The sequence below is a fragment of the Psittacula echo genome, assembly GCF_963264785.1.
Source record: "Psittacula echo genome assembly, chromosome: 5".
Classification (NCBI taxonomy): domain Eukaryota; kingdom Metazoa; phylum Chordata; class Aves; order Psittaciformes; family Psittacidae; genus Psittacula; species Psittacula echo.
Window position 1 is genome coordinate 86,460,517 of NC_137739.1, and position 14,010 is coordinate 86,474,526.

General features: G+C 40.1%; 1 protein-coding gene across 4 annotated transcripts in view; it reads right to left on the bottom strand.

Moving 5' to 3' along the window:
- The window catches only part of TTC17 (tetratricopeptide repeat domain 17), a gene marked incomplete at its 5' end in the record, with an annotated part of 60,906 nt that overhangs the window by 17,915 nt on the left and 28,981 nt on the right, over positions 1–14,010 (bottom strand). For all 4 annotated transcript variants that reach the window (XR_013956989.1, XM_080619079.1, XM_080619078.1 and 1 more), the window contains one exon: positions 12,241–12,427. Coding sequence is in view for 3 of the 4 variants with exons in the window: in XM_080619079.1 (XP_080475205.1) it covers positions 12,241–12,427 (187 nt within the window). The remainder of the gene's footprint in view (positions 1–12,240; positions 12,428–14,010) is intronic.

Genomic DNA, 14,010 nt, shown 5'->3' on the forward strand with positions numbered 1-14,010 from the left:
TAGAAATCAAACTGAAGCCCAGCATATTGTCACCCATCACTTGCATAGAGCAGGTCTTGTTCACTGCTTTATGTCACATGTAATATAGAAGCATAGAATAGTTAGGGTTGGAAAGGACCCTAAGATAATTCAGTTCCAATGCCCTGCCACAGACAGGGACACCTCACACTAGACCCTGTCGCCCAAGGCTCTGTCCAGCCTGGCCTTGAACACTGCCAGGGATGGGGCATTTATCACTGCTTTGGGCAAACTGTTCCAGCACCCTCACAGTAAAGAATTTCTTCCTTATATTCAACCTAAACTTCCCCTGTTTAAGTTTAAACCCATTCACCAGATGGTTTAATTTACCAGAGTTTACAAGAATAATCTGGAATGAATGAACTCACCCTACCACAACGCTAGAACTACTGGGATCTCAGTCACCAAAATCGGGGCCAAACTAGCACCTCAAGAACTGTCCTACTTTCTGCACCATGGTGACTTCACTGCAATATGACATTAACACACCAGGGTAGTGTTATGGGGAAGTGCTCTTTGAGGGACCATCCTTCAAACAACATAGAAAGCATGAGCTATGACTTTCATAGCGCTGTTAAAACACACTGCATACCTGAATTACCTTGATCTTTCAAGGTGAACATGGTAATTTTCTAAAGATCTTGTGAGCCATTAAAAGCAGCTATGTTATTCCAGTCACACATGAACAGATATTTGACTGCAGAACATTTGTTAAGGGGAAAAAAAATCCATGCCAGTTATTTTGAGAGGAGTATTAAAAGCAATAGGATGAGCAGTAACTAGAGACGAGACCTATCTTTAGCAGCTAGTGCTCTGCTCACCTTAATTATAAATGAACACTGTTCTATTAAGATGCAGCTCTAAAACTCATGCATTCCTTTTCTTACAGTTTTCCTGGAAAAAAATACACATTTACACTTCAAAATGATCCCATGATTGAGCTCTGAAAGCAGAAACTGCAAACCACTTATGACTGAACAGGTTTGTCATCAAAAACATTACAGAAAGGTCACAAGCCATAACTGCTGCAAGACAGCACTGTGCTCCAGAAGCAATACCAAAGAAAAGCTGGGGCTTTCCACACACACAAGCATAAAAGAATATGTAACCAAAGTGTTTTCAGTTCATTTTTAGTCAGAGAAGGGAAGTAAATGGAGAAGAAAAGTTCTTTATATAATTACCTGGCTCTGCAATACTGACCTGTGAATGTTTGATCGGTCTATATTTAACTGAAGAGAAATATCCAAGTCCCACTGTTCACTGTGCACTATAGAACCCAGGAAAAATACAAAGCAGATGGGCAACCTAATGAAGGTTTTTAATCTGAAGCAGCATAAAATTGTCTGAAGCTTGTCACAGACTCTGAAAGCCCAACAGCCCACCCAGCAGTCAGTCTTGCTCTCTCTAAACCCAAAAGCATCACTGCGAGTCTCAGCAAGGCATGACTAGGCTCCAGAACAGTAACACACATGTACCTCCAGTACCTTTTACAGTTGTAATATCCTGATAATTAAAACTGTATCTACTACCCACATATCATCACAGCTACTATTCTGGAATAATGAAGAGATAACAGTAAGTTATTATTATAAGATAGCAAGTTCCTTCTCTGGTCATAGACTCATAGAAATGTTTGGGTTGGAAAGGACCTTAAGATCATCCAGTTCCAACACCCCTGCCATGGGCAGGGACACCTCACACTAGACCATGCCACCCAAGGCTCTGTCCAACCCGGCCTTGAACACTGCCAGGGATGGAGCATTCACCACTTCTTTGGGCAGCCTGTTCCAGTGCCTCAGCACCCTCACAGTAAAGAACTTGTTCCTTATACCAAACCTGAACTTCCCCTGTTTCAGTTTGAACCCATCGCCCCTTGTCCTACCGCTATAGTCCCTGATGGTCAAGTATTTCAAATTAAGTACCAATATGGGTAATGGCAGAGAACGATGAGTGTAGTGCCCGAAATATAGACTAAGTTTTGATGTGTTTTCTCCCCACACAGAAACAAAGTTCATTTTTAGCTTTTCCTTTAATATAAACCCTTCTTTGCAACACTGAAGTTATAGGACAAAAATAAACATTTTCAAGGAACAGGACGTTCTGGTAACTGAAAAATAAAGGCTAAGGATAGAGAACAAATAAGGAAAAAGCAATATACAGTATTTTACAAGTTGATTTTCATAAATTCCTACCTCTTCTCTAAGTTCCTCCCTTAGATGCCCCTTCTGATGAGGGGCATGCTCAAAATTGAGCAGTAAGAAGAGCGTGCTACATAACAAGCTTTGGGGTTCGATGCACAGCAAACAGGATGATGATTTACGTGGTCAAAGACTCCAGCACACAAAAGGAAGCATATAAAAGCTGGTTCTTTTTTATCATTTATTCCAACAACAGGTTTTCAATTAACAGGATTATGTCATAAAACAACTGTTCTCACTCATAGGGAAAGAGTTTTTAAACCTGATTTGTAGCCAAAAGATGCCTCTAAATTGGCTTAGTTATAGATTTAAAGATTATCTACTTGTCTCATTACAGCGGTTCTGATTAAACCTTTCAAAACATACAAATGCCAACAATACATAACCAGATTTCTTGTTCATACTAAGTGAAATACCTCACCATTGCGTAACACACCAGTCCCTGATGAACAGACACACAAATTCTCCTTATGAAATATAAAGAAGTGATAAATAAAACATGGGAAAAAAATTTAAAGAGGAAACCAAACCTATTTAAATTGGAACATGATGCAATTTAATAGGAAACATGCATGCTAAACATCTTGAAGAATTCAGTAGGCTACCTTATAACAGAGTAGAAAACATCAACCCATCCTCTCAACAACTCTTCCATAGTTAAAAACAGGGAGGGCAAAATAAAAGAGGTTGATTACCTAAAGCTTGCACTCTCCTCCTTCCTCTATACCCAATAAAATAGGACTTCTTTGGTTTTTATGACGCACATGTAGAAGCAAAGCTTGTTCTATGAGCCTAAAATAGAATCAGAGAATAGTCTGGGTTGGAAAAGACCTTAGATTAGTTCCAACCCCTGCCACGGGTTGAAAGGGACACCTTCCACTAGAGCAGGTTGCTCCAAGCCCTGTCCAACCTGGCCTTGAACACTGCCAGGGATGGGGCAGCCACAGCTTCTCTGGGCACCCTGTGCCAGCGCCTCAGCACCCTCACAGGGAAGAATTTTCTCCTAAGATGTCAATCTATCCTCTTTCGGTTTAAAGCCATTCCCTCTTGTCCTACCACTACATGTGCTTGAAAAAGTCCCTCTCCAGATTTCCTATGGGTCCACTTCAGATTATGGAAGGCTGCTATCAGGTCCCCCCAGACCTTTCTCCAGGCTGACCCAGCCCAGCTCTCTCAGCCTGGCTACAGAGCAGAGCTGCTCCAGCCCTTGCAGCATCTCCATGGCCTCCTGGACTCACTCCAACAGCTTCACATCCCCCCTGTATTGTTGCCCCACAGCTGGACACAGGACTGCAGGCGGGGTATCACAAAAGTGGAGTAGGGAGGGAGAATCCTCTCCCTTGACCTGCTGGCCACATTCGTTTCGATGCAGCCCTGTACATGGCTGGATTCTGGGTTGCAAGTGCACACTACCAGGTCATGTTGAGCCTTTCGTCAACCAACACCCCCAAGTCCTTCTCCTCAAGGCTGCTCTCAATTTCCACCCAACCTGTATTTGTGCCTGGCATTGCCCCAACCCGGGTGTAGGACCTTGCACTTTGTTTTGTTGAACTTCATATGGTTGACACTGGCCCACCTCTCAAGTGTGTCAAGGTCCCTCTGGATCCCATCCCTTCCCTCCAGTGTGTTGACTGCACCACACAGCCTGGTGTCATCAGCAAACTTGCTGAGGGTGCACTCGATCCCACTGTCCATGTTGTCGACAAAGATATTGCCCAGCACCAGTCTCAATACTGACACCTAAGTTTAAACTCTCCTCCTGTCAATGGATTAAAGAGACTGGAAAATGTCTCTTTCAGGGTCTCTTTCTGGTCCTACATACAGAGGAGGAAGGCAAGTAGAACTCCAGTGTGACTTTCAGCCTGTGCCTCAAGAATAGGTAGGTTTTAGTTGTTGGTTTGCTTTGGAGAAAAAGGGAAAGGCAAGAGAAACAAGCACATGTAAGTTCTGAAGGCAAAGGCTTGTCCTCAGTGACATCTCCTATGTGCCAGAATTTTCTCCTGCTGTCAGATAAGAAAATAGTTACTTATTAATTCCTTAACGATAAACACTCACCCACAGCAGATCACAGCATAATGCATGCTATGAATATCGAATGACTAATGCTTGGCCCCCTGCACACAACACACTTCTGAAATCTGTCTCTGATGAAGCCATGGAAATTCTTAGTTTAAGGATCACTAGCATAAGCAAAGGCAACAGTGGCCTGCATTTGTTTTGCTCTCTTTCAGATCTTTCTTCTATATTATATACATACCTCTTCTTATGCTGAACATTAAATACTAGACCCTGTGGTACCCATGAACTCAAATTTAAAAGGGACTTTAAGAGTAACCCACTGATGAGAAATGACCTCCTGTAGTTGAACTGTACACTGTTAACTAACCTCACTGTGAGCTACTGTTAGCTTTCCGCTTCTCTCAACATACATGGTTGATACTATAAAACCCAGTAATGGCTTTATGTGTGTTTCTTTTCACTCCCACTGTCTGTAAGGTGTGCACCATATATTGATACTTAAACAGTATCCCACAGGAAGCTGATTTCATAGTTTTTATTTTAAGAGAATATTTTTGATAGGCTGTATTTTTGTTTTTCTCTTCACTAGGTTACACTGCTCAACAACAGCAGATTAATAGAAAGGCCTTGAGTAACCTGGTCTAGTGGGTGGGAGGTGCTCCTACCCATGACGGGTTGGAACTGGATAATCTTAATGTCCTTTCCAACCCAAACCATTCTATGATTCAATAGTGAGACTTGATCTATGATGACTTATAGATCTGTTTGGGATAGATATCAATGCGACCTTTCTCCTAACTGGACATCAAAGACAAAACATGGACACATTCGAACAGCAAAACAATGTGCTGGTAGGTATACCCCTTATTAATCTAAGATAGCTCTTAAGTGCTTAGCGGTTTGCCTGACAGGCCACATTTTACACAATTCCATGAAGAAGCAGAGTTGTTGCTGTAAATAAGAGAAAAAGTAAATCAATCCTGGTTTTGAGGGAGTGATGACCAAGAATTGGATTAGCCTTTCCTTGAGTCCAGGTAAGGAATACCTGCAGAAGGTAGTTTGATGAGAGTACTGCCAACCATCTTAGTTTAGGATTTCACAGGAAAATACTCTCTTCCCTCTGCCAGAATAGTACAAATCTATAGAACAGGACCTGCAGAAAGATTAGGAATTATCGGAAGAATGTCCCTTCTCCCCAAAACTGCTGCACTGAAGAAGCATCAGTCTTTTCCTCTAGGGAAACTTTGAACTGTCCTAGTTTCAGTCACTAGTAGCCATAACATAGGATAGATTGCAAGCTCTGAGGGCGGTCAGAGCACAACACAAACTCACATGAACCAGGCAACCAACCTTAAAAGGAAAAACCAAATCAATAAAGTAGACAGATGAGGGGCAGTTAAGTGCCTGGCACTCCATGGCTCAGCATGCAGTACTCATTTTAATCTGAGCACATGGCATTGCATGCTGCTTTGAGACAATCTCAACATGACTCATTACAGGCTGAGGCTACACTTCACCTTTGTACAAGTTTACAGATTAAAGCCAAGTGACTACAGCCTTCAAGGTCTTGGCAAGTAACGCTAATTATGCATTACCAGATCTCCCATATGTGAGGACCACATGTCCTTTCTCTTCCAAACATGCTTTAGCTCACTAATTCAGTCTGTACAGCTTTACTAGGAAGTTGTTTGTGCAACTCTTATCTTCCTGGAGATGCAGCTGGAGAATTACTGCTTTGGGGAATCCCAAAAAAACTCTTAACCATATGCAATTGTCGGGCCTTTTTAAAAACTAGTGACTATTCAGTGTCACTTAAGAATTTTTAGCAACTACGTGCAAAAAACTGCCACTGGCAAATGTAGCTTCCTAAAATGAGATGAAGACAAAGGCAGTAGCAAATGTCTCCTCCTCTCTACATTCCTATCACAAAAAAGGTACCACAAACACTGCAGAATAATAATAATACCTCTAATAACTGAAGGTATCAGGTCCTGAAAAATGTAGTTAGGAAAACCTTTTCCCTTCCATTCTAACCCTTGATGATCCTCCTACTACACGAGCGTGTGGTTATGCTGAAGTAACTGAAGGGTGCAAACAACACAGCATGAAGAATCATTTGCACTATAAAGGCAGATATAAATGGCGAATGTCACATCATGTTTAGTTTAACACTGTACTGCTTTTTCTTCATATATTAATGGTTTTGCATCAGTAAACTCCCACTGAACTGCCCTACAATACTAAATTCCCTTCCATTGTGCTATTCCCACTTCCATAGTTACGCCTGCAGCTGAGGCCATGACTGACTTCTCCATTCTCATCCAGCCTGTGGCCTTCTGATCCTGGGAAAAGACAGAGTGAATACAGAACACCAAATATTGCAGGCATGCCATTTTTAACAGAGCACAGTGCAAAGTGAGACTGCTGACTGTTGCGAGAAGTTGTTAGGTACACTGTCATGCTGTAAATAAGCAAAGTACATAAGCTAGCAAGACAGACTTTGCATCATGCAAAGACATCACCTAATGCTAGCACAAAAACAAGCTGCAAAACAAATTTACCCATTAATGTTTAACAAATGCAACAGAGATATACTTAAGACAGCTCACTTCGTTTGCTGCTCATAGAAACCTTTAAGGTGCACGACTTCCAAGCAAGCAGTAGCTTGGAAACAACGTGTGAGTGGTGGGTATACTGCCTTCGGATACTGCCACCTTTAACACAGTACCATGTAAAAATCAGGTACCATGACTTTTAAAATTAATAATCTCAACCTATACATCTCTGCATCGTTTTGAGAATCAAAATACATGGAGCTTGGGAAGGACAGACAGGTTTCAAAGTGAGCTTGGCATGGCACTATCAGTTCGAAGTCTTTCACTTTCAACTTCCTTCAGCCACTCAAGTGATGCTAAGCAAAGACTTTTCAGGGAAAGATCCGACCTATACAGCAGGCACTAAATCAGGTAGTGAAAAGTATTCAAATCATAGGTGGAACTTGCAGGGTGAACAACAGGCATGAGGGTGCACGTGTGTGCATGGAGGACAGAAACAGTCATCTGAGTATTTAACTTCAAATGATAACACTGATTTTAGAACTGCTGCTGTTTAAGACAGAACCCACTTTCGCTATGCTATTAAGTGACAATGCAAACATTTGCCATGATGTGTTTCTGAGAGCTCTCAGATTCTGGCCTCCTTCTTCAACTAAGATTAAATTCTGAGCTAAGCTCAACATCCTTCACCCCAAGAGTTAAACATCCTCTCTTTCTACCTAGTAACACTCTAAGTGATGAGCATTACTTGAAGCAACAGCTTGAGAAGGAGGAAACTATAATGGTATTATGATAAATATGTCTAAATGGCCCTCATGCTACAGCAAATGTACATAAAATGTAGCAGCCCCTTGCTGGGACTATCAAGACAGTCACAGCTTGTAGGGGATCACTGAGTAAGTGAAAGGTGCATTTAGAAATGCGAAGTATTTCACAGCTCTATGTTTTAACACACTATTGTAAAGGAAACATATGTGATGCTTTTGCTTAGTGTTTGTGTATATGAAATCACTACAGGGAACTCGAAGCAATTGCAGCTGTCAGAGGCTTAAACTGTGATGCAGATTTAAGCAAGTTATTCAATCTGTCCATAAGCTTACTATTAAGTGCTTCAAGTGGAGTTTCTCTTTTCGGGTCAATCTCTCCTCTACAGGTCAACCTGCTTAAAGGTTTAAGCTTATTAACTTTGTAAGAACTTTAGTGCTGGAAACAAAGGAAAAATCCACACGCTTAAAAGATCAAATACCTTTTCCCCATGTTTTGTTTTAAGAGGAGGGAGATGAAATAGAACAAAACACTTGTTTTCACATGGTATAGGGTATTGGTACCACAAGAGGGCACTAAGCCCATACTTCAAGCAGACGATTAAGCTACTGCAGTTACAAAGTCCTAAATTCAGAAGCACGCGTTGCTTTCTCAACCATACATACTCACTGTATAAAAGCATCTGGATATCTTAATGGCATGCACATACATTCATAATGTACTCACACTGCCTCTACTTCCAAAGAAAGACAGTGAGACCAAAGGAACCTGAAGCTTGAAACAAGTTGTGCTTCATGTTTTAAATGCCATCAGTTTATTACTACTAAAGTTTAAGACTGAATTTTGATCTTCTCTAAAAGAATCTGAAGTGCATGAGCTCATAATGAATTGGAACTGTCAGTCAGAGGCAAATGCCTACTGTCAGATAAAAGTATTTTGAGTACAAATGATTTCTACTTGTCCAAGCAGCAATTCTCCTTATACACGTAAGGAAAAGTCCTACACAACAGCGATTAACAGATGCTTCAAAGGACAGCTGATCATCACACTAAAAACATGTTTCAGGTATATTATAACCACTTTAATAAGGCTTGACAACATCTCAATGGTCACATCAGCAAATAACGTGCCACAGGATCAATCCCTTAGGCTTTAGTTGGGTATTCTTCCACAGACCTCACCAAATGCTAAAAGCTCCTTGCAGATTTTTAAGCCATAAAGGTGTGCAGAACAAACCCTGGAAACGCACCACTTCACTATCAGTCAAAAATAACCATGGCTTTCTCTATTAGCTTAATGAGCAGCACAAAGCCAAAGTATCTCATGTCTCCAGAGAGTTCACCCTGTTTTTCACATTAAGTTTTTACACTTGTTATGCAAGGTCCTGTTATTTGTGTGTCAGGTATGTGGCTGCTCAAGTTATATGTCAAGCAAAATAAAGCTTCTGCTACTTAACATGCTCCAGGAACTGCCTTGCTAGTAACAGAACAGTTGATCATTCACTAGCAACACCCTTCACACTGTCAATAAAAAAGCACTGCTCTGAGGTTTTCAATTCCTCTTCTCACATGCACGAAGTGACCTGGGTTTGAAATACAAATTTATATACAGAACAGAGGTAAGTTAGGGAAGAGAAAAACATACCAGGCAGCAGTACAAGAGCGTATAAGCAAGCATCCAACAAGTCCTGTGCAAATGTCCCAACATGCTGGAGTAAATTCCTACTTCGCCTATACACCAGGCACACAGTGTAACCAAAAATCAGACTATATATTCAGACTTTTGACCCCATATGCCATCCCACACTAGCATGTAACTCCCACTGACCATTTGCTGGATTCTGCCAGCGGCTCATGGCAGCAGAGCAAGTAACTCCATGTCTTACTAGTTAGTTCAGTTCTTGTGAAAAGATGCTTTAGGGAGGCAAAGCAAAACCACAGCTATCACGTGGGCCTACAACCCAGAGCACAGGCAGAAACTGCTGTTACTTTCAGATAGAGTGAATGAGCACTTATCTATGTATTTACAAATGTGCTGCATAAGCTCTATACCTGAAGTCCCATTCAGAAAGGTGTGTGAAAGAAGTGTTCAGTTTGGGTCTCGTCATCAAAACATGCCTCCCAGTCTGCCATGGAGCCAAACAAGAGCAGATTTTGAATCTTGTAAGTCTATATGATATTGATGTTTTAACAAAAGCTGTAAGTGTAATAAGTAATACGAAATATTAGCATCTGAATACAGTTTGCATTTGTAAGGTTCTACGTAGTGGTTGAATAATTGTATGTATTATTGTATATAAGGAAAATTCAAACTTACAATCTCCTTTCAGTTGTTTTCTTTGGACTGAAGGATGAACAGGAGACTCCCAATATATCAGGATACTTGTAAACGTGAAGTGTGATTTCTGGCTATGTATTCTTGTGATAATTCTGGTTTTGGAGACTTAACCTCCCTTACATACAGCCTGTGAAGGTTCCTCTCGAGTCAGTTGAAGTTTACAGTGGGGAAAAAAGTATTTCCCCAAACCTTACGAAAATAAGACAGGCAAATCTACATGTCCATTTTTGAGATGAGTTTTGACTTAAACCACAAATCATCATCAAGGTTGAATTAACCAATGCGTTTATTTTACACTCTGCACAAGAATGTACAAAGAACATTTACACTATTTGTCAGGTTTGTGCTTTCAGGTTTCTTGCACTCAGACAAAAGATGACCTAAAGGATATTATAAATAGAAATGAAAAAGAAAGATTAAGACAGGAAAAGTTCCAGAAAAGGCAAAAATAGAGAATAAAATACTTAACTACTGGAATATTGAAATGCAATGAGAAGAATTAACATGCTAAGGCATATTCAGCTCTCTCTTGATTTAGCAGCCTCACAAGTTCCTTAACAATCAAAACCAATCCCAATGTACCAGATGAACATATTCATGCTCATTTTGTTAACCTGTGGCCAAGTGAGCAAGAAAGGAAAGAAGCACTTTTGATATGGGTTTCTCCTTGAACAAACTTCCTGAACAGCATATACAGCAAGAGTTGACCTCAGAATGAATACCCTGGATCAGGAATCAATGCAAACAGCAGTCGAGACTTAGCCAAACTAGGGCAGTATATTTTTAAGTAATATGGCAAGTATAAGGAAGAAAAGGATACAGAAGACAAGAAAGATGTAAAAAAATCGTTCTGGGGTTCAAATAGAGCCATTGCTCATTGCTGTCTCAGTCCTGTCAATATACTTTTAAGTTACTTTCTGCTTAACTTCAAAACAGACTGGCTGCCATTAAGGTCTGATTGGAACAACTTTAACCTTGTGAGTTACAGCCATATTTAAAAGATCTTAATAAAAAGCAAACAAACATTGAATTTTATTTCCAGAACAGTGGAGTCTCTTGTGACAAAATGTGCAGGTTTCACTACTTGCTTACACTATGGCAGGAGTTTTAGAAGAAGGGCAATCTGATGTTAAAGATTCAATGAAAGGTACCAGTGTGGTACCATCATACAAGTCAGTAACAGACCCATCAGCTGGCCCATAGTATACCACTTAATGCACTGCAGTTAGCCAAACAGCATTAATTTCTCTGCACAACCGATGTCCTGTGAATCACAGCAAAAATAGGGAAGACCATAAAAGACAGCATTATTCTAATGGCAGAGTCCTGGAATTTCACCTACAATGGCATCATCCATATTGTATCAGGAGATACAACGGCCTCTCACCTGTTTAGAAAGTGTAATTATAGATGCTAAATCAGAGATGTCTCCATGTCTTTCCACTGGAGAGGGTATTAAAAACCAGTAATTCAGAGGAAGTTCTAGCACTACTGAAAATCAAAAGCATTTCTCCCATATAAGGTTTGAATTTAAAACCAAGATTATATGGAGAGATACCTTAGTAACAATTTTAGAGAAGGGATTATCAAGTACATTCATAAACGTCCTTCAAGATTGCTCATGAGCAGCATTTTAGCCATACGCATGTACAGACCAAATACTTGAAATATTCAGTGGGATTGACTGAAACTAAAGAATCCATCTCCAAAACATAGTATTGATAGGTTTTTTTAAATAAAAGTAGCCAGTAAGGACAATAAAGCATTCTATCTCAAATATTTGGAGGGCTAAGAGCAGTGACCACATACCCCATATAAACAAAATTACATTGACAGAACACAGTCTATTCTGTAAAGACTGAACACTAGAAAATGACATCCAAAGTACTGAACACACTGAAAGGGTATGAATTAAAACTAAACTGCCATTCACCACATTCCTCAGCCTTAAGGAATCACATCTGTCTGGCCGTAAAGTTTGAAGGCATGTACAAAGGGTCTGTTGAGCAGCCTAGCAGCAGCAGCTGTGCAGTTCCATACATACTGAATCCAGCATTACCCATTTACCAGTAAGAGATATTGGTGAGGCTGTTAAGGTATTACTGACACACTCAGAAAGGTATTTGCACTCAGTGGTAGCCCTCTAAATATTTAAGAGGTTATCCCCAAACACTTCTTAGTGGACTGTAATTTTTCCATTAAAAGCAGTGCCTCAACCTTGGTCCTTATAGGGAGAAAGCACTATAAAGGGAGGATCCTTGGAAAAAAGAAGTCATGAATTTCAGGTGCAACACCCAAGGCAAATAGACATTATCTCACTTGTGGTCCACCTTTCAGCAGTTGCTTACCACTGCACATAGAAGAGGTGATGTTGTACAGAAAGGGATAGAACTGCAGACAGCGGATCATCTTCAGGCTGCTTTCACACTCCAAGCATTTGGTCGTCAAATCCAGTGCATGTCTGAAGGCCTGCAGGGCTCCACTAATGTTGTTCAGAGCCAGATATGCATTTCCTAGGCTCAAAAATGTCAGCGGCTGCAAAGAGAAAAGCAACATAGAATAGAATCACAGAACATACTCCAGCTTAAGTATGTTCACTGTTTCAAACTGAAGCAAACTAGGAAAACCCCTGTCAATCTACACCCTCCCAAATTTGTCTGGATAGAATTTAGAAAACTTCTAAAACAAGGACTGCCTATTCTTAGAATGGAGAACTAACAGCTTGATGCACTGGTGCTAAACAAAAGCTGTTTTGACATAAGGTTGTGTTCAGGATTCCATCATCCTGCAATGAAAAGCAGCTGTTAAATACACACAAGCTGAAATGAAGCATTAAATACTTACTTATAACTCATCATGAACATAATGCTTATTGCACAGAGCAGCAAAGAACTAAATTGAAATGCTTGAAGACATTCTAGAATGATTAAGAGTCAGCAAATCCATAACTACTGTCTAGCAGGACAAATGCATTGCATTTGTCATGAGTGTTCAGGATTTACTTGAGCAGAACTAGGTTACTGAAAACACCAATGTCACCCTAGCTTAGGAGTATAAATTTATGTTTACTTTCAATTCTTTATAAAACTTCATATTTTTGTCCACTGCTTTTAGCCAGTCTCCCTAAAATAGGTATTTTTTACAAAGCCCAAATTAAACACCTTTTTCACTGGGCAGAATTGAATTAGCGCTTAAATATAGGCACAGAGTAAAGCATTACATTTTGTTTGTTAACTGAAAAGACTTTCACTTAGAGAAAGTAATTTGTTGCAATTAACAGCATAATGCTAGAATAATGACTGTAATATTGTAATTTAGAAATCATTTTTTTCCACTGCAATAATTTTACATTCATTATCTGAATACGTGGAGACTGATCAGCAGCACAGGGCTTTTTCAGCTCCTCTTAGCTTGTATTGTTAAATGCCAATCAGAAAAAGGCACAAGCTGAAAAACAGTATATATATATCTATATATATGTACTTTTTAAAGCTTTTGCTGAGGTAGCACATCCTTCACTCCCTGTAGCTATAATTCATTTTTATTTGTATTTACTTTTAAGATATACTCCAGGAAATACTATTCAAGTACAAATTCTCCTGCTAGGTTTTTTGATACTATAGGTACTACAGGACTGAAAATGCCTGAAAAACTAGGAGTAGGCATTATTGTAACAAGGTAGGACTTGCCAATATTTCTGAAAAGCCCTATTTACACAGCATGGTCCTCAGGATTCCTCAGCTCCTCCTCTCCAAGGCTGCGCTTTCAAGTGTTCTTCTTAAGGCACATCATTCAAGTATAGTTCTTTCTACAGTTCCTTTCTGCACTCTTACCTGCCACCCAAATGGGCTAGATTCCTTTCCAACAATTGCAAAACTGTTTCTGAATGCTACACTGAAAAGCCTCATTCTGTTTTTAGCTTTTTTATGTGACTGGTGGCCCAGCAGGTTTCGGCTCTCTGCCCATCTAACTACAGAGGTAGAAGCAGAGGGAAAATGTCACATGAACTTCTTAGTGAAGCATCTCAAATGTAACACCAAAAAATACCTGTTAGAGAAAAGGTGTCTCCTTTCAACCTCCTTTCCCTTTCCTTGTCATAATTGTTCTGGCCAGCCCAG